We start from the raw sequence: 25137 nt of genomic DNA on the forward strand, positions 1-25137 counted from the left end.
GCTCCTATTTTCCTCAATAGGATTTAACTCCCAATTTTTAAGGGATGCCTTTTTGCCTCTAACTGCTTCTTTTACTTTGTTTAGCCAGGGTGGCTCTCTTTTTGGTTCTCTGGGTTTTTTAATTTGAGGAATACATTTGAGCTTCTATTATGGTGTTTTTAAAAAAAAACTTTCCATGCAGCTTGCTGGCATTTCACTTTTGTGACTATTCCTTTTAATTTCCATTTAGCTAGTTTTCTCATTTTTGTGTAGTTCCCGTTTCTGAAGTTAAATGCTACTGAGATGGTCTCCATTGGTATGTCCTCACCACCATGACCACCACATACACACGAATGTTAGATTTAATTCTATTATGATTGCTATTACCAAGCAGTTCAGCTATAGGCACTAAATCAGGACTAAATCAAGATTTGCCTCTCCCCTTGTGATTTCCAGGACTAGCTGCTCCAACAAGCAGTCATTTATGTCTAGAAACTTTATCTCTGCATCCTGTCCTGAGGGGATATGTACCCACTCAATATAGGGATAGAAAACTCAATAATGGGGAATTTCAACTATTTTTACAGCCTCTCTAGTCTCCCAGAGCATTTCACAATTAGCATCACCATACTGATCAGGTGGTCGGTCATATATTCTGTTGCTATACTCTATGCTTTAATAATAAGAATTTCTATTCATGGAGAGCCTATGGTACAGTTTGATTCATTTAAGATTTTTACTATATTGGACTGATTTCTTGCACGTATAATCCCATTCCCCCACCAGCATGACCTACTCTGTCATATACTGTACCCTGCTATTACCGTGTCCCATTGATTATCGCCGTTCCTGTGATGCCTACTATATCAATATCCTCATTTAATACCAGGCACTCAGGTTCACCTATCTTAGTATTTCAACTTCTTGCATTAGTATACAAGCACTTATAAAATTTGTCACTGTTTAGCTGTCTACAATTATGTGATGTAACTGAATGGGACTTTTTCATTTGACTGTCTGTCTTCAGTTCCTACCGGTGCTTTATCAACTTTTATCCTCTCCTCCTTACTAGGGCATGGAGAATCACGATCAATAGATCCTCCTCCAAGGAATGTCAGTGGTCAGCTTTCCCAAAGCCCTTAGTTTAAAAACTCCTCTACAAACTTTTTCATTTTACATGCCAGTAATCTGGCATGGTTTAGGTGGAGCCCATCCTTCCCCAAAAGGTGCACCAGTTCCTAATAAACCTAAACCCCTCCTGCCTACACATCTCATCCATTGAGACCCTGCAGTTCTGTCTGTCTGTATGACCCTGCACATGGAATTGGAAGATTTCAGAGAATGCTGCCATGGAAGTCCTGGACTTTAATCTCTTACCTAGTAGCCTAAATTTGTCCCCAAGACTTCTTTCCTACCTTTCCCTATGTCACTGGTATCTACATGTACCACAACCACTGGCTCTTCCCTACGCTGCACATAAGATCTGCAATCTTTGCACCCGTCAGGCAATTCAGGTAATGCAGTTCTCCCAGTCATCACAAACCCAGCTATCTATACTTCTAATGATTGAATCCTCCATTACTATTCCTGGTCTCCTCCTAATAACGGGATTCCTTCCCCCAGAGAGGTATCCTTAGTGTGGAAGGACGTCATGACAGTTGTTAATGCATCCTGCTCCCACTTTTCAAATTAACTACAAATATCAAAGGTCTATTAATTAATTGTATTGTGGTGGCACGTAAGCACCCAAATCAGGGACCCTATTATGCTAGGTATTATACAGTCACGGAACCCAAAGAATAGATTAAATTTTAAAAACAATGTGATGTGTTCAGGGTCCTGTTGGAAGTTAGATGTCATTTTGAATCTGCTTCCTAATAACCAATATTGACCTAACCAGGCACTAGTATTAGCATTATTGGCATGGACACTCTAGGTCAGTGGTTCTCAACCTATTTGCCATTGTGGGCCGCATATGCAACTCTCTGTGTGCTATGTGGGCCACATCCACACTGTATTTATGCCATCTCTATGGCCCTGATGATGTCACATGGGCCACAGCTGTGTACTGATTGGGTCATGGGTTGAGAACCACTGCTCTAGGTGAATGAGACATCGACAGTCAGTATAGTCTAACCATAGGCCACACCTTAACCAACAAGTCCTTCTTTGACCTGGGAGTACAGCTACCACCCATTTTCCAATGTAGTGACATATGCAAAAGCTAGTCTTCTAAGCCCATCCACAAATCCTTAGCTAACCTCTCATCTCAGCTGCTCCTCAGATTTGGCTCAGTATAAAAGTCCCCTGCAGCCTAACCACTTTTTCTTTGTGAGAGCAATCAAGGAAAGGGGTGCTTTAATCTGTGAGAGACAATGAAGTGAAGCCCTTTCCAATCCCAGAGAAAGAGTCTGCTCAATTGACTCTGTGTGAGAGTTTAGGAACAACAAAAGTCACCTATTAGTCAACCATTCCTGCCATGAACACCTATGGAAGGTCAAGACTAACTTGATTAACATAACCTTGTTACAGCCCCTCCCAGACTTTTTGAAGAAAATTAGCAACTTCCAATTGCCACGCCAATCCACCATCTGGGAAATTCCGTTCTCACTCAACAGACCTCAACTGAGAGCTAAAGCACTACATTCCATTTACCATAAACCCAATATTAGCTTCTAGTCAAGCCTAGAAAACACCACCAGATCTGACTGGTGACACGACAGGAACGCCCACTTTTCAAGCCCCAGTGCTGTTGGGAATTCCACTTCAAGTAGATGGAGATGAGACCTGCGAAAACCTCCTCAGGTAGCATCTTAAGTGACCAATGGGAGATACCCTGAGGCAAGAGTGACTTTTCACCCAGTCAATGGCCATACATTAATGACAAGGAGGATCTGCATGCTGTCTGTCGCTGTCCAGGGCCTCCTAAATCCAACTCCAGCATATGGTGTGGGCATTCTTGGATGTCTTAACCAAAGAGCCAAAAACTGCATCGGGTATGGAAACTGAATAACCCCCTGAACAGCCTGTTAGATTTTCAGTCTTATTTGGGTAACTGTTACTGCTGGATAAGTTCATGGATAAACAAAAACAAAAACCAAAAACACTAGACTACTCCTCTAGGCTCTGTCTATATTCTTGTGCACACAGTGGCAATACCGCTATATCTGTCAACAGCCATTCTCTTGGTTCTCACTGACACAGGGTGCAGGAAATGTAGTCACTATTTACTCAGAGAATTCTTGCTAAAATTTGAATTAAGGTCATTTGGGGATTCAGACAGGAAACCCATATTTTAAGATTTGAAACCCACTGGATTAAGAATGATTTGAAACAACAGAATCCAAAGCTCAAACACTTGGCTAAATTTAGTTACAAGGCCCTGCCCCTAAGCAGAGAAGGACAAATGTGAGGGTCAAGCTCTAGGATCACCATAGAAACCAATTCTAAGGAAAAACTTAAGGGCCCAGTCCTGCATGGTGTTGATTGCCCTAAACTTTCATTCACTTTAAAGGGAACTAAAGGCAAGCTAGAATCAGGCTGCAAACCAATAGTGCATCTTGACAGGAATGCTGACCTACGGAAAGGCTGCAGTCACAATCCTCAAGCACAAAGTTAATTTACTAACCTTTTCTCACTACCCGCATCTTTCCCTCTGCATGGTTTTTTTCCTTCATTCCAAGTGCCTAATCTGGCCCTTTATACCATTTCATCTACTAGTGCCTTGTCCCTCTGTCTAGTCACCTAGATCAATCATCAGCCTTCCACTTCGCTGTCTCTCCTCCCTGTGCCCTCCCCCACTCAGAAAAGCTGTACTAATGTTTCTCTCAAACTTTTCTTCTGAAGCACAGCTGTGTTAAACCAGCTTTCCATTTTCTTTCATTGCAATAAATGTGAACTAACAAGAATGATTCTGGCTCTGTACCTCATCTCAAGTCTGTTGTATTTGCCAATATGTTGAATCAAGAACTTCAAACACTGATTGGTCTAAAAATATTAGTTCTGTCTTGCAAAACTCAACAGTTGTGTTGGAAAAATAAGCTGCATTTAGAAATCATCTCAATAGTTTGGCATTTAAAAGGGTTCTCAGTGGCCTAATAGGAAGTCTAATCTGAGCCTGACAAATTATTAACTGTACATTTTGGCTTTTTCTATACTCCCAATCCAAGTTCCTTAAAATGCAGTTCTACTCTTAAGAGAAAGAATGTAAAAATTCTACCCGCTGACTGAACAGAACTGCTCCATGCAAAGCTACACGAGTCCAATCATCACTTATGGCCAAAATAAGTCTGGATTGATTTTTATTCTTGGTGGTCATGTAAAGCCAGCACATGAAGTGCAAGAGCTACATTCTATTCCCCTTGTTTACTGTGGTCTATTTAACAATCTATTCCATAATTAGTTAATAAGGACCTGGACACAGGAAAATACTCTGTGGAAACACTGTGCTGCACAAACTGGGTTTCTTGAGCTAGAGAGTGCATGCCAGTACCCTGAATTAAGAATCCCTTCTGAGTCACGGCTATAAGAACAGATGTTACGTTTATTAGGTTATCCTCAGTTACACCTGTGCAGCTCCAGCAAACCTGCTGAGGTTCCGCACATGTCAGAGACCAGTTTGGCCTGCAGACTCTGTTAGTGATGTGCAGCAAGGAATGAATCCAGCTTGATTTTCATATCTCAGGCTGAGTTTGAGGGAAAACTTTCATTGTTAACTGAGAAACTTTTGGAGATGCACGTTAATACGCAATCCTATTGCTGAGTCATTTTTAGATGTAAAGCCACTTCAGTGTTTAGGCAGTTTTTATTATAGTGGCTCTCACACTAAGAACTAGAAAGCCATCTGTCAAATGGAGCTGCAGAGAGCATCAGTATAATTGCAGGGGAACAAGCTGATAATGCATTGCAATGTTTGTGTTAGCACGTATTAACACAATGCAAGGGTGACCATGACATGAAAGTGAAGAGCTCATCATTAAGAGCTGGACACAAGAGTCCATTTATATTCCAATCCCCGTTTTATTGGTCCTGCAGAACAACTAGTCTACATATTCTAGAGCATAATCCACTCCTGCCTTATTTAGGAATGACATATACACAGATAGAATACTCTTCAAACACTGATTCTGTACATCTGCAATGCCATTTAACCATAATCTCCCTTCACACGCTGTCCCCACATTCCCAGAGTCAGAAAAGTGGGGCTACTTCTCCCTTTCCCCTGCTGCTTTCCTTATGAAAAAAATAAAAGTTAATTGAAAGTGGGGCCAAAAGAATAAAAAGGCAGACACTAAAAACAAACTTTAACAGTATTCAAATTATTACCTCTAGCTGCCATTTGATCAGTAGAACTCAGTTATATTTGCTAACTCCACAGAAGCAAATAATTACAGAAATAAGCTGTGGTGGCTAACTATTAAGCAACATCTTTAGACATGGGACTACAGTGTCACCTGCCCATGCAGATCTCTAATTGGGTATTTAAAGATTACAAACATTATGCTCTACTCCAAATTTACCAGCGCCTTCTAGATTAACATCTCTACTAATATAAAAACTGGTTAGGCCCCCAATCACATGGCCCAGAGCTGGAAATGTAATACAAGCAGCACAAATTAGACCATAGCCTTGTCTGAGAGGAAGGAGTAGTGGCTCATTTTTAAAAGCCAGGACTGCACACACTAGGCAACTTTGAGCACATAACTCAGTTGTGTCTTGGTTTACCGATCTGTAAAATGAGTCTATTAATGCTTTCCTACCATATAGGTGTAGTGAGGCTTAATTCATTACTGTTCGTAAATTGCTTTGAGATCCTCCCTGGGTGCAGTAGTTAATATTACTGAACTCAGCTTCCTTACATGCACATTTCCACAGTCCAAAAACGTCACAATTCTGTTCATTATTTGTTTAAAGCTATTAGTCACTAAGGAGATTCTTTTGTAAACTAAAAGCCACAAGTATCTTTTCTCCTTTTGTTTGATATACCTTAAAACTTTGGGGTTTTGTGGTACAGCTACAGAAACTGACTATCAAGTCCAACATGCAATACAAAATAGTCGTTTATGAACTTTAGTGAAATTATTTTTAGTAATTTAAATCAAACAACCTGGGTATATGCTTGGGCTCAGCAAAAGAAATGTTAAAACTGTTTGGAAAATGTAATCCTTTATGGATCCAGCAATCTGTTACCTACTTCCAATTTTTTTTTACTGCAGAAATAATCAGAAGAAAGTAAGTCATCCAAATCAACTTTTCACACTTTTTTATTCAATTTTCCATCAACTGCATTCTTCAATTCTAGCTCTTGTATCAGACTGACCCACTAGTTAAACTACTACTGCTTTTATGACATAACCATGGAAACCAGTACCATTTAAATTATCTTATTACATTTATTCTAGGTAACACTGCACATGCTTTAGGAATAGAACAAAAATTCAAGTTTAGAATATTTTTTATCTGTGCTGATAACTGGTTATTAAAGCATTTCTTTGGGCACTCTTTGGGCTAATTTTTCAGGGCGCTTCAACAAATCAACTTGCAATATTTTCAAGCAAATTTGTACAAATCACATCAAACGTTTGTATGCACAAAGTAATTTAATGATGGAAATTAATTTAGGATGTGCGAGCAAATACTGTAAATTTGCTCTTTCAAAATACGGTTCTTTGTACTACTCTTTGTGCTTTTCATCTGTATATCTCCAAGATCAATTTACAAAGTCCAAATGAAAAGACAACCTCAGATTTACATAAGTGTATGTGTAACCATGCATGAAATTTAAGCGTGAAACAGAGATTGTGCTTATGCTTGACAACACTAATTTGTATATGCAACTCAAGCCTGGCCCTAATAGTAAAGATGCTGCATAGTATAAAGTCAAGTTATGTTTAAATCTGAAAAGAACAGGTAAGAACTCAGAAAGGAGTTCACTATTTTTAAGCAGAAGTTCCTGCAGAGAGAATTCATTTCCTGCCACACTGTGCATCCTGTAGCAAGGAAACGCCATCTTCTGGAACATGAAACGATCAAATCTTGTTCAAAGTTGTTTGGCACTCAGGTGACCCACCCTCCTGAACTGAAATTGTCCCATAGCAGTTCTACATTTTAACTCCAGTTGCTCTGTGCAAATGTACTGAGGAGTCAGTTTCTCCCTTTTAAATATTGATTTTTTACCATAATAGCTTTTAAGAGCTGGGCAAAGCTGGTTTATTCTTCCAGAACTACATTTTTGGGTAAACAACAGATTTATTACAAGAAGGCCAAAGACTAGTGTGCATTTCTTTAAGATAGGCATAGTTGGTTTACTAGAGGTCATTTAATTGTATTTCAAATTCTGATTTATGCCTGTAAATATTTGCCCCGCCAAATTGGAAGCTGGATTGTTGGCCCTCCAGTGGAGGCTAATAAGGATTCTTTAGAGTTTTCGGTTCAGGAACCTCTCTAAAGGAACATACATTGATTTGGTTAGAACGGCATGATCTTTTCATGTTACTCAAGCTCTCAGAGCTGGTTATGATAAAATACATATTTCAACATAGTTTTCAAAGACCTAGCTCTCCATCCCCACAAGGAACATCATAGTTTGTGGGGGTTTTCTTACTTTTTATTTTGACTGAATATTAATGCTAAAAACGAAAAACACAAAACCAATTAATCAGCTCTAAGCTAAAAGATAGATAACGTTAACTAATGAAGTCTGAACTACTGTCAGATGGGTAGGAGGCTCCTTTAAACTGCACAGTCCCTGGAAATAATTCATGAAGGGCACATTTTCCCCTCCACACCAGTAAAATCTTCAGGCTTGACCTTCTTGTCATTGCTGAATGGATTTCCTCTCCCATCCCCCCACTCTGCCCAAGCAGCTACAGTTTCTTACTAACAGGCCAACAGCTTCCACAAGTTAAAGAGGCTTGCATTAAAACCAAGATTGCTTCAGTGCATTGAATCAATTATATTTTGATTGCAGGTGTCCTGTTTTCGACTGGAACACCTAGCTGAAAAGGGATCCTGGTGGCTCTGGTCAGCACCACTGACCGGGCCATTGACTGTCTGGTTGGTGGTGCCATGCAGCGGGGCTGGCAGGCTCCCTGCTAGCCTCCATGCTGCGTGCCTCCCAGGAAGCAGCTGGCATGTCCCCCCTCGGGCTCCTATGAGTAGGGGCAGTTGGGGGCTCCGCACATTGCCCCCACCCCAAGCACCGCCCTCGCAGCTCCCATTGCCCGGGAGCTGTGGGGGCAGCGCCTGTGGAAAGAGCAGCCTGCAGAGCCGCCTGGCTGTGCCTCCACGTAGGGTCCAGAGGGGGCACATGCCGACTGCTTCCGGGAGCTGCTTGATGTAAGTGCTGCCCAGAGCCTGCACCCCTGACCCCCTCCCTGGCCCCAACCCCGATCCCCCTCCTGCACCCCAAACCTCTCATCCCCAGCCCCACCCAAGAGCCTGCACCCCCAGCCAGAGCCCTCACCTTCCCCCACATGCCCCAACCCCCTGCCCCAGCCCTGATTCCCCTCCCACCCTCCAAACCCCTCGGTCCCAGCCCAGAGTACCCTCATGCATCCCAGAGCCCCATCCCCAGCCCCACCCCAAAGTCTGTACACCCTCCCGCACCCCAACCCCCTACCCCAGCCCAGAGCCCCCTCCCACACCCTGAACCCCTCATTTCTGGCCCCACCTCAGAACCTGCAGTCCCACCTCAGAACCCATACCTCCTCCCACATCCCACCCATGCGTCAGCCCAGAGCCCCCTCCCATACTCTGAACCCCTCAGCTCCACCCCCCAGCCCAGAGCCCCATCCTGCAACCCAATTCCCTCATCCCTGGCCCCGTCCCAGAGCTTACATCCCCAGCCAGAACCCTTACCCCCTCTCACATCCCAACCCACTGCCTCGGCCTGGAGCCCCCTCCCGCACTCTGAACTCCTCATTTCTGGCCCCAACCTGGAGCCCGCCCCCCCAGTTGGAGCCTCACCCCCCGCTGCACCCCAACCCCCTGAAGCCAGCCTGGTGAAAATTAGTAAGTGAGTGAGGGTGGGGAGAGCGAGCAACAGGGGGTGGGGGTGGAGCGAGCAGGGCTGGGGCCTCATAGAAGGGGTGGGGCAAGGGTGTTCGGTTTTGTGCAAGTAGAAAGTTGGCAACCCTAGTAGTATCTAGAGGCCAAGGACCCCTTGAGTATAAAAGCAAATAGACAGTGACCCTGGCTTACTATTTCAGTGCAAGATTGTAGTTAGTTAGCAGGAGGCGCAGGTTGTGGAATTACAAGTAAATAATGAAATGACACTGGTTGGTATGAAATACCATAGTTATAGCAAACCAGCTGCTTAAGCAGTGCTGAATGTTTTGTAGGCATTATTGCAGAGAAGAATTTTAAGGAGTTATTGGGAGTAAAAGGAGGTGGCTTTAATATTATTTAAGAAATCTAGGATCTATCAAGTCTGTCCTTTCCCTCAAGAACCAGGTTCGGTGTCAAGGTGTCTTTCCTGCAAGACACGCTGTGTACAACATTGGGTCCTAGAACCATAAACAACTCTTGGGAGTTCAGGTGAACAGACTCACAACTGATTTTCTCTCATTCCTAAACAAAAATAGATATTTTGGGCTTCTTAATACAAGTGACTGTAAAGATGTTGATAATAATTACTCTAATTATTTTCCTATCCACAATACATTAAGAGCTTGAAGTCCAGGGCGGAAACAGAATGGAAGTTCTTGAGCCAAGTCTTCCTTGGGGTAACTATGCCTAGACCCTTACTTGATAGCTCACTACTATCCAAAGGCTTCAGTATTAGACTCTTTTTAAAGCAGGAATCGTGGCTGAGAAGGCTCAGGGAAAGCAATGGGAGGAAAGAGGGAGCAACAGAAGTTAAGGAAAAAATTCCATCTTTCCTAAGGTCAATGAGCCTCTTCCCAACACCTCAACAGTGAAAAGCTTCCTTTTTTTCTAACTAGATTACAACAGCAAGATTTTCCATGGCTGCATATTGGCAATAAGATTGAAGTAGGTTCACTATAAAAATGTTATTTCCTACAAAAATTTTCAATCCTGTCTTGCCATGACAGTCTAGAGTCCAGACACCACATGGAACTGAGCAATTAACTGATCATAGAACAAGCCTCAGTACAATAAAACAAAGGTTATATACAGCACTGAATATCTCAAAATACTTTAATACCATACAAATGTTGACAACCTTTTGGTGTACAAGTTCAACAGCTGTGCAATGCCACTATATAGTTTAAAAGAACACCAGTCCATTTATTACAAGGATATGAAGTGAAATTGTAAGGCTAAACTGAAAAAATTGATCTACCATGAAATAATAATACTTGGATGGAAAAATATCAGTTGTATTTTAGTGGCATATTTTGCCTCTTCATTTCTGTAATAGAACTTTTCATTTGACAATTGAGGGAAATACATCTATAGCTCCCTTTAAGAAACTGCCTATTTTTAAAGTTTAGTTATCTATCACCACACTCTCAAAAATGAGAAATACTTTATATGTGCCTTGGGTAATAATGCTACAATATGTTTTTGTTTGAAATAGCAGCCACCAAGCCATCTAAGGGAACAAATTAGCTATTAATCCTTATTCCCAGAGTTGTGCTGCACTGTGCTTTAAGATACACAGTGAAGTTAATCAAACTTCTCCAGAGATGTTCCATCTAAGGAATTGTAGCAAACGACTGGAGCAGTCAATAATAAATATGATAAAAGACCCAAAATTGCTTTGACATATGAATGCCTTCTCTATCTCTCTGGCCTAGATACTCAACTTCTGAAGAAAATTTAGTTTCTATAACGAATGATTCCCCTCTGATTATTGGTCTAACCCAAATATATTCTGAAAAATTCTCACATGACTTGTACCATTGATATCATAATTGAGTACATATTATACACCTTCTAATCATTCTGCACCTTCTTTCATTCTAAAATTTCATATATTAGAAACTAAAGCTATAAAGGCACTCCAATCGGGGACAAAATTCAACTGCTGTTAAATAATACAGAGCAACAGTACAGAACAGCTGAGCATAGTCATACTGTAATAAGGTTAACATGCTACAGAAGTTCAAGTAGAAAGAATGCAGTTATTTTTCACACTCACTCTTTGCTCTCAGGCTCACCCCTCCCAGGAGTCTCTGGCACTCTGCTCCTGTCAGTGTCCCAGTTCTAGTTAGTTTGGCTTATTTCTTGGAGCAGTGACCCCAGGGCTGCCTCCCTGAACACCAAGCCCATTGTGGCTTTCCTTCTCCTAGCACAACCTCTCCCAAACACTCTCTTCCTGTGCATGGCCCCTATCAGACCTTTGTAGACCCAGGTGTGTCCCATCCTCTTAATTGGCTGGACTGAGCTCACCAGCTCTGACACAGGGACCATGGGCCCAGTTCTACTTACCAGGACTAGCTACCCTGTCACATTCCAATATAGTTAATCAGTGTTCCAAGATCACTTCCTACAGCTGCTATTTATCACACTGCATGGCCTTTGCCTTTTAGCAATTGTACAACTGTCATGCTTTCTAATCCAGTCAGGCAACTGAGAGGACCTTCCCTGTGAGTACACTGCAGCCTCTGTACTTCAAGAACCCAGAGTGAGACCAGAGATATAAGATTTAAATCACAACCCTATTAGTTACATGACTCTTGCAGACTGAGCATGCAGACCCTGAGTGCCTGCATCATGTTGGAAACCCCCCTGATGCTGTGACTTCCTCTGGTGACTACACAACTCATTTTAAATAAACCAACATACTACAATACGTCAAAAAGATCCCTGTTTCTGTACCCCATGCTGGTGGTTTGTTAACTTTTATTACTAGCCACTATCGTGGAAAGGATATGTTAGAAGTCATGAGTTTTACATTTCACTTAAAGACAGTCAGATTCATTGTTAGTCTCATTTTAGAGAGGCTACTTTCACAGGCACGGTCCTGACATCAGTACAGCTCCATCTCCTGCACTCACAAGTTTTGTTCTTGTTGCACTGATCCATGCGTACAAACTGTCAGTCATGTACCCACAACTGTGCAGAGAAGGCGCATGCACCGCAGGGACGCTAGGACTAGGTGGTGTCTCCTCTCCCCTTTCCCAGCTGCAGAGGGTGCAACTCTGTAGAGAGGAGCCAGGTGGAGATTCCAGGGAAGGGGGAGCAGAAGCAACCACAGCACAGAATGTTGGGTGGGGGTGGGACAAAGGGAATGGGTCTCAGACACACCCACCCCTCCTCCCAGCACCATCTGGACCCAGAATTGTAGAAGGAAGGATACACACACACACTTTGGGAGCACTAGGACCCAAGTGGCGTCCCCTCCTCCCCCACTATGTGGCCTTGGGAGAAAGCAGCAGAGGAGCCCGCCAGAGCCTCCAGCAGCTAGGGGCAGAAGCAGCCACCTCTGGTCCTTCGAAGAACTTTCTAGTTTTTACTGGACTGTCTCTGCCCTGTGCTGACTGGCTGTTTGCACCAGCCCTCCCCTCCCCCTTCCTCTGTCTCTTCACCTCAGCATCACTCCTCTTACCTTCTTCACTGCTTTCCTGGCCCCCATAACCTCACCCCATCAACATCCCTCTCCCTTCATCCCTCTAACTAAACCTACCAAAACCATACCAAAAAAAGGTGGGAATCCAACATGACCTTTGCTGCCATCCCATTGTTCACTCCACTTGTGTGTTCTACTCCTTCCCCCCACCCCACATCCGTCTTGTCTACTGAGGTTTTAAGCTCTGTTGCTCATGTAACAGCTGCTGCACGCTGAACCAACTGCAGCTCCTCACAAGCAGGATTCTACTGTGATTTGGTGGAGGTGGCATTGTGGGTTTTCCTATTTATTGTACCTCATTGAGGCAGGATGGTGCAGTGGTTGCCAGCATAAGACTCAAAGGGACATGGATACAATTCTCTGCTGTGCTACAGGTTTCCTGGGTGACCTTGGGCAATTCCCTTAAATCTCTCATTTCCCCACTGGTAACATGGAAATAGTACTTCCCTGCCTCACAGGAATGCTGTGAGGATAAATATATTAAAGATTGTGAGGCATTCAGTTGCTATGGTGATGGAGGCCATACAAGTACCTTAGATATAGAAACATAAGTAAAAATATGCCTTTCCCAATTGTACAGGGTGCCATCTCAATACAGGATTTCAAAAGTCATTTCAGCTCACGCACTACCACCCACCAAAGGTTGTGCAAGCCAGCTGCTGACAACTACGCTCACACAATCCTATGGTTCTCAATCATGTTTTCACTGTCCCTTGGGCAATCCTAATCAGTGTAGTTGCACGGGTGCAGTGGGGAGCAGAATATGAAGATATCATAGTGGGTCCTGCAGATTGGATTTACTTAGCAATTCTGCTGATGATGCACAAACCAAATTAACGTATAGTTCTCTCCAAGAACTGACTGAGGTTTGCAGCAACTGCAATAGTCATGGATATCAGCTGATGTGACTGACTGCTCACCAGGATCAGATCTGCTGAGTAAGAAAGGGGAGATTTTATGTTGTCACTTTTCAAAGGAGCACACAGTTGGCATTTTCATTTGAATTTACAGTAACCACCCCTGGAGATTACACAGTCATGACTCACTGTGCTCATGTCCAAATTTAGCGTGATGGGGGTGCAGTTTCCTAGCTTTTTTGGTATCCCCCCCAGGTCCAGAATAACTCCAAGGCTGAAGACCACATTGACTCAAGGCAGATGCACTCACTGGAAGAAAGTGATATGGCAATAAGGCACATCCCTTCCTACTATTATCTTCATCTCCTTCTGGATTTATACCCTCAGCCAGCTACTCTTCACCTAGGTGCTGATGTCTCTCAAGCACTGTGTCCTGTTGGGATGCTGGAAGTGGGTGGTCAGAAGCCTGCCCACTGCTAAAGGACCTCCCCCAGCCTAAGGGGAGGATCCACAAAGTCCGGGATCTCAATTAATTACGGGGGGACAACTAAAGATACAACAGGGACAGGAGTGAGGTGTCAGGGCTAAACAAAGGGAACCTGACGTGAAGGTTGTGAGCACGAGAATGTACAGATGTCTCCTTGGCGTACTCCAGAAACAAGCTGGCTGCAGTTTGTGCAGCCGGCTAACATGAAGGGGTGGGATGGCTGGGTGGCCCACGGCCCGATGAGAAAGTCTAGAGGGCCTGGGGTGTAGGGTGGGCGGGGGGCACTCTCCCGCAGGACCCGGTCGAGCTAGACCCGAGAAGTGGGAGGCAAAGCAGCCCTCACCTCCTGAAGTACGCGCTGGGGAGTATGAGGGCCGGAGAGCCCCACGAACTGAGCGAGCGTCAGGGGATCCAGCCAGTCTCCCTGGTCGTAGTCCAGGAGGTCTCCGATTCTGGTGACTTCTGCCAGGACCAGCCTCTGTCGCACCGAGTGGGACTCTGCCACCTGCACACAGATCTGGGGGTTGTGTAGCAGGTGCTCCGCAAGGAGATCCGCCCCCTTGATGGCCGCCATGGACCTGGTTGCTGAGACCAATTTCCAGGTCTGGAGGAGGTCCTGGTAGAAGACCAGCAGCCCAGAGAGGTCTTGCAGAAGACCTCTCAGATGGAGATAAAGGAGCTGCCAATCATATTGGAGCCCTTGGAAGTGGCAGAGGAAGGTGTGTGCCAGTATGCTCCACGCCAGACTACCTGCACCATAAAGGAGCCTCTGCAGGGCCTGGAGGTGGAATAAATGGACCTGAGTGCTCAAGCACTTCAGGCTCTGTTCTCCCTCCTCCAGGGGCAGGTGGAAAACCCCTGCAGAGACCCAGTGCAGTCCCGGCCAAAAGAACTCTAGAACCAACGTCCGGAGGTTGGCCAGGAAACTCGGGGCCAGGACCAAGGTGTTGAGCCGGTGCCAGAGCATGGACAGGACTAACTGATTGAGCACAAGTGCCCTCCCTCAGAGGGAGAGGCATCGGACTAGTCCTGTCCACCTCTGCAGCTGCTCCAACACCCTGCCCTCTAAACCTTGCCAGTTTTCTGGCAGAGATGGATGCATGGCAGAAAGGTAAACGCTGAGATAGAGCAGTGGACCCATGCTCCACTGGATGGCCTGAAGCGCAGGTGTGATGGATCTTGCTTGCCACCTGTCCCCGACCACCTGGCCAGAGTTCTTGACCCAGTTGACCCAGGCAGAGGAGGCCGCCGAGTAGATGGCTGACAAGCCTCCACCCACACCAGGTCGCCCGGATCCTGGATCACGAGGAGCATATCATCGGCATAGACTGACAGGACCAGCCGCCACTCTGGCTCATGGAGCACTGACCCCGTCAACCTCTGATGGAGGAGACAGAGGAAGGGCTCTATCTCCAGAGCGTACAGCTGGCTCGAGAGGGGGCACCCCTGCCATACTCCCCACCCGAAGCTGACTGGCTCAGTCAGGGTCCAGTTGAGCCTGACCAGACACTCTGCGGAGGCATATAGCACCTGGAGAAAACCCACAAACTGGGGTCCAAAGCCGAATGCCCGCAGAGTGCCCAGGAGATACCTATGGTCCTCCCGGTCGAACGCCTTCTCCTGATCCAGGGACAGAAGGGCAAACGACAGACCATCCATACACCTGATCTCCAAGAGATCCCAGACCAAGTACAGATTATCAAAGATGGTACAGCCCGGGACCGTGTAAGTCTCATGGGGTGGACCACATCTGCCAGCACAGACCCCAGCCACAGCGAGATGGCCTTCACTATGACTTCGTAGTCTGTACTGAGGAGCAAGATGGGACGCCAATTCTGAAGGTCACGCGGGTTCCCCTTCTTGGGAAGCAAGGCAAGCATGGCTCACCTGCACGACAGGGGGAGGACCCTGCTCTCCAAGAACTCGGCCCAGAGTGACAATGTCCGGGCCGAGGATGTCCCAGAACACGTGGTAGAACTCCACGGTCAGCTGGTCCATGCCTGGGGATTTATTCGTGGGCATGTGGCGGAGGGCTTCCGAGAGCTCGGCCAGAGTGAGAGGCAGCTCTAGTCAGTCTCGATTGCCTGCGCTGACCATTGGGAGTCCGTCCCAGAGCACTCTGCAAGCGTCGGGATCAGTCGGATCCGAGGAGAAAAGGCTCGTGTAGAAGGCCTTGGCCATCCCGTGCATCTCCTCTGGATCCGTGAGAGGGGTGCCATTCTCTGCCAAAAGGCAGGTGACATGCTTCTTAGCCCCCTTCTTTTTCTCCAGGACATAGAAGAAGCGGGAGCCATGGTCCATCTCCCGAAAGAGGTGGATGCGGGATCAAACAAAGGCACCCTGGGCTCGATGGTCCTCAAGGGCCCAGAGTTCCTCCTGGCACACTCCACAGAGGGATGGATCCTCGGGCCTGGCGGCCAGATGCCTCTCCAGCTCTAAGACCTCCTGTTCCAACTGCTCTATCGCCGCATCCCTCCGCCGGCTGGCGCCCCAGGTGTAGTCACGGCAGAAGAGCCAGGCGCGCACCTTCCCCACATCCCACGATCGCCACACCAAGGGAAAGGTGCGCTTCTGCCCTCGCCAGGCCAGCCAGAACTCCCAGAAGAACACCACGAAGCTCACATCCTCCAACAAGCTGTTATTAAAGTGCCAATAGGCCAGCCCCGGTCTCTCCGTGCTGAGAGAGACCATCACGGTCACCAGATGGTGATCTGAGAACGGGGCCGGCCAGATGATGGAGGAGTGTGCCCGTGAAAGGTGACTGTGTAATAAGTAAATGCGGTCCAACCGGGAGTGATGCGACCGACGGGCCTCCACCTGGACAAAGGTGAATGTCGACATGTCGTCCGGGTAGTGGTCGCGCCAGACATCCACCAGAGAGTGATGGTCGACAATCTCCCGGACGACGTCCATGGCGGCCGGACACTGCTCGGTCCCCAAGCAGTCCCACTCCTCAAGGGTGGTGTTAAAATCCCCGCCCAGGACCAGGCACTCGTGAGGATCCAAGGAGCTGAGGAAGGCGGACGCCTGGTGAAAAAAGTGCAGCCATTCCGGGCCTGATTTCGGGGCATAAATGTTAACAAGATTGACCACCAGCCCCTCTCTCAAGCACTGTGTGACGGGGTGCTCCACTCACTGCTAAGGTGGCACCTTCTCCCAATCATTCTGGGGAATAGCTCACAAGGTCAACCCCCCTTCCCAGGGTTGCACTTCTAGCCAACTGCCACCAAAAGAAAGAAAAAGGGGGGGGGGACAGTCTGCCACATTTTCTTTGCTATCCTAGTCTTATCTAACGCCTCACACAAATAGGACAAACCTATGTCTGAAAAGTATGTCACTAGCTACCTACAATCAGCGATTAATTTGTAATGAAAGAGCTGCTGGGGCTCAAGCAATTATTTTACTTTTATAACTGACATGGCAAGCCCAGAGGTGCCAGGGCTATGAACTGCTAAGCCTAGAGGTACCAGGGCTAAGCCCTGGCACAAGTTAAGCACTGCATGCAATAAAACCACAGCCACCTCACAGGGCAGAACAACAGCACACACCAACGTATCTGGAATGTGCTGAGTAAAGAAACAGAACAAAACATGAAACCCTCTACTCCTCTCATTACCAAGAACCTCACTTTGGGTTGCACATTACTTAAACCTTGTTGGATGACACCACAACCTTCTTTTCTCAAGGCTGACCGCAACATTACCATGCCAGAATGGACAAAACCAGATACGTAGTTTCCATTCTATTCCCTTCCAGCCTCAGAGAGGTTCTGCAGGATCAATGGAAAGTCATTTGAGTAAATCCCCTCAATAAGAGTTCAAAGGCAAAGCCAATATGGGCATCACCCTTATCTATAGGCCTCCAGACAGAAAGGTTTCAAAGATAAATGGAATGGGATGCAGTCACCCTGGGAAACTTCATAATTTATACTAACACCTCTTTTGTCTCAATGGCCTCAAATCTCTTATCTACTCTTTCCACCTCAGGACACACAGTGTCTGGTCATATCTTGGACCTTACCTCCAGAATTGATGTCTGGTTAGAGAACATGACAATTACCTCCCCATCTCTCAATTCCTAATCAGTCCATCTTTTACAGGTGTAAGTCAGAATCCACCCTGTCTCCCTGTAAATTCCTCCTTCAAAAGGCCAAACCCATTTCAATTCCAAAACATCCTTAGAGTACCTTAACAATAAGCTAAAAAGTAGGATTAAATGAAACACTGCCCCTCACTGACTCATCTCTGCTACTTACTTAGTCTCATTTGAAAGACACTGCCACCTTGGTTTCTATGATGTCTCGCATCTCTTTGGTTTAACAGTATGTGACAGATCAAGGAGGAGGGAAGGGGAAGAAAGCAGGTTAGCAGCAGGGGTGAACCATGTGAGCTCAGGCAAGTTGTGAGCTAAAACAGATGGAAGGAAAGAATTCTTAAAAGCCTCCATAAACCTTAGCTATGGAGGAGAGTAAGAGGTGCTGCTACTTTCACTATACCCACCATAAAGCCTAGCTTAGCAGAACTTCTATGGGTCTTCAGTTGTCCATTAACCAGGAAAGCCTTTACTGAAACCCACTACCCAGTAGCATCTTTAGAGGGAAGTTAGTTCTACCTGCTTCACATAGATGATAGACATCTTATCCAAAAACAAGGGGCATACTTTTGAGTGCTTATACTGCTGGTATTTTAGTATTCTTGAGACATCTTATACGAATGCTGATCCTGTCTTTCCCTGTCCAGTTTGTGAAATAAGATATAATCCAAATACACAGTTTTATGACAGCAAGTTATTTTCCATCCATATTATAAAAAAATCTTTCATTGATAAAGCATTTTAATGAAAAAGCATACTATATACTCAGAACACAAAGTGGCAGGGGTCACTAGACTGGGAGACCACCTGGATTACATTCCCAGATCTCCCATTCACCTGTTGTGTTAAGACTAGTCACTTCATTTCTGTGCCTCAGTTTTCCCATCTGGAAAACTAGCTTATTCATACTTGCCATGCTTTGTAGGGTATTCTGAGATGTACAGATGAGAAGCCTAAGACCAACTCATTACCATGGCAGTGCAATGGTCACTTATTAAGATGGTAACCACAATACAGTTAATGCTATTGCATGACATTTCAGTATTTCAATATTATCCCCAATTACTGAATAAGCTAATTGGCAAATATTACACTACCTCCCCTTAGTCATACAAATATACACACACCATGTTTCAAAGCAGATGTTTTCATCTCTTTTTTAAGGTTGGACATAATACTGCTCTATGGCATTCTGCTAGTTGATTGCCTGGTAGGTCACATTGGATTAAAACCAGGGCCATAAAGCTTGATAAAACATTTCTGTAACAATGGGTTTAATGCAATTTGACCCATAGAAAATCATGCATAGCCAATGCTGCATAGTGTTTATGCAATGTTCTATTATGCTATTCCTGATAAGATTATTTATGCCTACGGGTGCACAAATAAACAAATCAAGTCTTTGCAAATTATCATTAGGGAAAAGCTGCAATACAGCAGCTGTTTCACCACTCTATAAAGCACTTGTCTGCCTTATTTAAACAAATATATGTACAGTACACTTATCCTCTGCTCCCAAATGCCAGTGAAGTACCTTCACATACTTTAAATAAGCAGGTAGTGGTCTGTGCCATTCTCACCTTCCCGTACCTCACTCTCAATTTGTCTTAGTCAAACTGCAACAGTATGTTTCTTTGAACTAATCTGGGATGTAGTTCAAATGATAACTGTCTCACTGTATCCTTAATTTGCAGCAGGAAATGAATTGGAGATAAACTTTCAAGTATGAAATAGCTACATCTTGTCAAAAAATTCTTCCATTATCTTCACCCTGTTCTACTGAAGTTGTGTGTTACTGCCCTGATGTGCACTGTATGTAGAAGTAATCAACTAATTTTCTCTCAGCTGTACTGATGTGTTCCCCCCACTCATCCTCCACCAACCCCCTCTCAAGATTGCAGTTTACTCATTTGGTCCCTATAGTAGGCCAAGTTGTGGAATACCTTGCATGCAATGCAAATAATCCCATTGACTTTAATTAGGTGACTCATGAGTATTGCAAACATGATTAGCAGTATAAGCAGCCATAACTCCATCATTCACCTCTCTAATGTGCTTCTTCAATTCCAAGCCCTGTCATGAGCCCAGATAACAGGTTTAAGGAGGAGTCAACAACTTTATCTCGAAAAGGTGATATTTAACAGGTGTTAAGTTTCATTTTAGGCAATAAAGGATTTTCTGTCATTTTCAGAGACAACCCTAGTTATTTGGGTTGATACAAGACAGAACTAAAGGAAAGCTAACACACTATTATTGTATCACCTGTAATTTAATTACGTAGACATTCATTTTGTCAAATTGACACTTAAGATTTTATTCTTGTACTAAAAGTAGAAAAAATTCAACTGAATAATTTCAATAATAACAACTAATTACATACTTTTTAGCCTTATCAAAGTACTTTTCTTTAAAATGTCACTTGCCTTGGTTATTTTCTAAAGGAAACTTCAGCTAATGCGTTTAAGGTGCTAAAACAATATAAAGTGTTCATGATGGTAAGTTGCTAGGGATTCTAATTCATTATGCAAAAAGTTACACAGCTAAATATTCAGACCACAAACCCGAGCAACCGTCTTGGAGCAACTGTAGACTGACTAACATTAGAAACCCTTCCTACTGATAATACTGAAAAAAATTGATTTTGTGTGCAGTTATATTTGTGGATAAATCAGTTCAGTAAAGATACAGCTTTTATACAGACTAATATATTAATTGAACCAGAAACCTTTGCTGAAGAAAGTATTGTTTATTTTATGTACTAAAAAGGATGTGTTATTTCAGATAATGAACAGTGCTTGTGGCATTCAAATCGCTGCTATGGTACAGCTAGCAAATATTATAAAGACTCTTGCAGTCACATGCAACACTTAAAATCATAATGCATGATCAGTGACCACATGAATGGAAGCTGAAGCCAGACAAATTCAAATTAGAAACAAGGCACACATTTTTAACTGTGAATGTCATTAACCTTTGGAATAAGCCACGAAGGTAAGTAGTGGATTCTCCATCTCTTGATTTCTTTAGATCAAGACTGGGTGCCTTTCTGAAAGATATGCTTCAGTCAAACACAAGTTGTTGGCATCAATGTAAGGGTACGTGGGTGAAATGCAATGGCCACAGGCAGTTAAACTAGATGATCTAGTAGTCTTTTCCATCCTTATAAGAATCTATTAATTATTAGCCTTTATTTACTCTGACTAGCATTACACAGAAAAAACTGAGCACACCCAGAATCAGAGTGTTGTCTACAAAAAAGCTCAACACAGACTGAGCACTTAAATTGTTTTCTCATACACAAGTGATTTAAATTCTATATTCTAGCTCACCCAAGCAGTACACTCTGATTACCAACATATGGACATTAAGACACAACATCCTACACAAATCCAGCTGTTATAGGGCAGATGATCAGCTTGCCAGAACACAGAAGTTCAAAATTAAAGTTACATGTTTCTGCTTTCTGTCCCCACCCCCTCACGACTGAAACAGAAAATCAAGTATCTTAGCCCTTTGGTTTTGCAATGGAAATTACCACCAGTACAGAATACTTAGATTTCACAATTTTACCACTTCTGTGCATGGAAATTAAACAAGGAGAAATTATTTTGCTTTTATTATTTCCTCCAGGAAAGTAATAATCATTTTACTCCATGTAACTATCAGCCCCTATGATGTGTACTGTGAAGTACTCTGTTCTCTCCTGGGTTTGTCTTTTTTTTTTATTTTTAATTTTAAAAAATCCTTATGGTGCTGCGTATATAAGTACGTATCAATGTGTATTTTAACAGTGACTTAAGGTTCCTTGCTATCAATAGCGGTCTGCCCAAGGGAGCGAGAGAAATATTTTGTTACTAATTAGTGGAAGGTGCTCAAGGGACAAATTTTGAGTGCTTCTGTTCCAACTTTGATTATTGTGGTTTTCTTCAGTTTAATTTAGCACAATTACAAAATTCCTGTTAACTCCAGGAAGAATGCCAGTCTCTATTTAATCAGAGAAACCAGAGATGGAAGAGGTCATCCCTCCAGCCAACAGAAGAACTTCATTCTTATTTATTAGCCCCTTTTCTAGTACCACTCTCAGTGGTACTAGAGGGGTTCACCTCCTTCCCCAATAAACACATGCATTATTTTCCTGACATGGAAGTCTGTTTTCCCATTTCAACTCCCTGTCGTTCCTCAAGCAGCACCCTAAATAGTTCCTTGTCTTACTGCATGCTGAGACCCTGAAAACCCTGGCCGTAGTCACTTTGAAGATGTAGCATTTCCCTACCATTTCTAGAGTGGCAGCCTGATTCTCCCAGCAGTGGCAAAGAGTGAGGTGAAAAAATCTCAAGTAGGCAACACAAAGTTTTCCCTGCAAGCTCCCCTTTGGGTTTGTGTTAACACAGAATTTCTGTTTTTTTCACAAGGCACTGCAGGAACATGGTAGGGAAGGGAGTTCATTGCACTGCAGCAAATACCTGCCCACATCCTGCTTGAAAACTGAGAGGGGGCAAAACCCAAATGGCAGTCTGCTACGTTACATACCCACGCCGCTCCTCTCCTTCTCAGTCTTGTGCCAGGGCGCCATTGCATGTGTGTCCTCCAGGTCCCAGAGGATGCCAGCCCCCAGCAAAGCCACTGAATGTGAGCAGCGTACTGCAGCAATGGTGCGAGTGAGGCTCTTGGAAGTCAAATCTGTTACCCAGCTCTAGTCACTGATGGCCTGGGAGGAAACTGGGGCTGACTAACGCGGCTGCTACTGCTCTGTGCACTTTGCTGCTGTTCACAGAGGCTCCTGCTTCCTTCCTCTTTTCTAACTCTCTCCCAACTGAGTCAGTCATTACCAAAAAGTCACGCCTATTGTGGGGGAGGGGTGATCTGAAGTGGGTGTCTTAGCAACAGAAAAATGACAGTAATATGTGAACAGACAAGATGGAAAGGGAGTCACGCCAAACACTGCCTTCTACCACACATCTTTCAGCTCTGGACCTGGTCCCATTTACAGTAGAAGGCTACTGTGCTGTATGACCTGATTATAATATTGCAGCTCTCAACACTGAACATTTGAATCTTGTAGTTCAAGTCTCCGTTCCCATATTGTGCTACAGCCTTGGATTTTTCCAACTGGCCCCACAAGATGTGACTTAACTATATGGGAACTGCCATGTTTTAGCCCTGTCCTGCAGAGTAGTTTCACAGGATAGACATAGCAAGGGCAAAAATGTGGCTGCAACCAAGGATGGATGAGGTTTGAAATCTTTCATGTAAGATTTAGAGCAGTAAGTAGTAAACAGTAATGCTAGTTGCTTAGGTCTTCCAGTTCAAAATAGTGAAGCACTTTAATATTCCTTTGTAATGTCACAAAACCACAGCTCAAGAAAACCATGGATTTTTCCCACTTACAGCCTGACCACACAGTCCATGCTCAAAACTCCCATTGACTTAACTTTAAGTTTTGGACATGCAAACATCATATAATCTAGATGTTCAAAGTTGGGATGGAGAGCAAGATACAGATGACGTATGCCATGAAGCCTCACCTTCACTTCTCTCTCTTGGCTTGTCTTACAAGGACAGAGGCTTAAGAGAATCTTTTAAATGAAGTTATGTTCCCAAGTTTTTTCAGTGGGATAAATTCACTTTACAAGATTTCTTTGCACCCACTTTTTACCTTTAAACATTTCTGAAAAAATCAGTAGCTCTAATGCTGGTATGACATTCTGCACTGACAATCCTGGCAATTTCAATCTTCATTTCATCCACAGACCACATACGCAAGCACAGACACTGCCAATCCAAGCTTCAGTTTACTGAAGACAGTGTGGCGCAACAACAGATCTTTAGTGCTAGCTTGTGAACATCAGTCCTGTCTGCAAACTTGAGTGTTTCAGTTCTGTTTGTTTTGTTGTTAATTCAAGCCCTATATGGTGTAGGCTTATGAAAAAAGGTATTTTCAGAAGGGCGATGTAAGTTCCCAAGTGACCACTTATTTTAAGTCAACTTGAAAAAGGCACTTTATATTTTAGCAGTAAAGATAATGTTTGATATACAGAAATGGGAATTTACACTAAAGGGGATTCTGGGCCACTGAAATTCTCCCCTCACGCAACCACCAGTCTGTTATTCCCACCTCTGTAATGAAATCTTTAGCCCTTCTTTGTATGTAGGCATTTATAGTGTGCAACTCATCATCCCCAATTTAGACTAATGGAGCAAATTAATCCATTAGCTAACATACATTAGCTTGAATTTACACCAGTGATAAAAAATTTCTTGATGTGTCTCACTGAATTTGTTGTATTCAGCCATCCCCTATCTCTATTTTGTTGGACCTGAATGTCCAGGCATTCTTAATTTGACCGTTTACATTGGTCCTCGCAGATAGGCTTTCTAGAGTGTGACAGGAGACTCTGGAGAGGATTGGTCTTCTTAGGCACTAAGGGTATGTCTACACTACGAAATTAGGTCGATTTTATAGAAGTCGAGTTTTAGAAATCGATTTTATACAGTCGATTGCATATGTCCACACTAAGCACATTAAGTCAGTGGAGTGCGTCCTCACTACCGTGGCTAGCTTCGACTTACGGAGCGGTGCACTGTGGGTAGCTAACCCACAGTTCCCGCAGTCTCCGCTGCCCATTGGAATTTTGGGTTGAGCTCCCAATGCCTGATGGGGCAAAAACATTGTCGCGGGTGGTTTTGGGTACATGTCGTCAGTCGCCCATCCCTCCGTGAAAGCAACGGCATCTAATTGTTTCGCGCCTTTTTGTTGCGCAGACACCATACCAGGGCAAGCGTGCAGCCCGCTCAGCTCACTGACACCACTGCTGTTGTGTCCTGGGTGCTGCTGTCAGCAGACGGTGCAGTAGGACTGCTAACCATCATCATACACCACTTCCACTGCAACTCTGCTCTTCTGCTATTGTCTCAATAGCGAATTTCTCCATGTTGTCTGTCATGTGCCCCCGTTACGTGTGTTCTTCCTCGGGAAATGTGCGCGGTGCTAACCGTCGTCCTCAACCGCTTCTGCTGCAACTCTGCTCTCCTGGTGCCATGAATCCATCTCGCAGGTCCTCTCGTCGTTCTGCATAAATAGCTATTCTCGTGGCATCCGTCGTCATCCAATTCCACTGCAACTCTGCTTTCCTGCTCTCCTTCAGACGCCATACCATGGCAAGCAAGGAGCCCGCTCAGCTCAC

The 25137-nt window shown here is 44.3% G+C and overlaps 1 protein-coding gene across 1 annotated transcript in view; it reads right to left on the reverse strand.

The window, feature by feature from the left end:
* DOCK2 (dedicator of cytokinesis 2) overlaps positions 1 to 22692 on the reverse strand; it is a 500992-nt gene extending 478300 nt beyond the window's left edge. Inside the window, exon 1 of the mRNA XM_065410088.1 lies at positions 22484 to 22692. Coding sequence (XP_065266160.1) covers positions 22484 to 22526 — 43 coding nt within the window. The 5' untranslated portion in view covers positions 22527 to 22692. The remainder of the gene's footprint in view (positions 1 to 22483) is intronic.
* Between the last annotated feature and the right edge of the window lie 2445 nt (positions 22693 to 25137).

Source organism: Emys orbicularis, chromosome 8 (genome assembly GCF_028017835.1).
Source record: "Emys orbicularis isolate rEmyOrb1 chromosome 8, rEmyOrb1.hap1, whole genome shotgun sequence".
Taxonomy (NCBI): Eukaryota; Metazoa; Chordata; order Testudines; family Emydidae; genus Emys; species Emys orbicularis.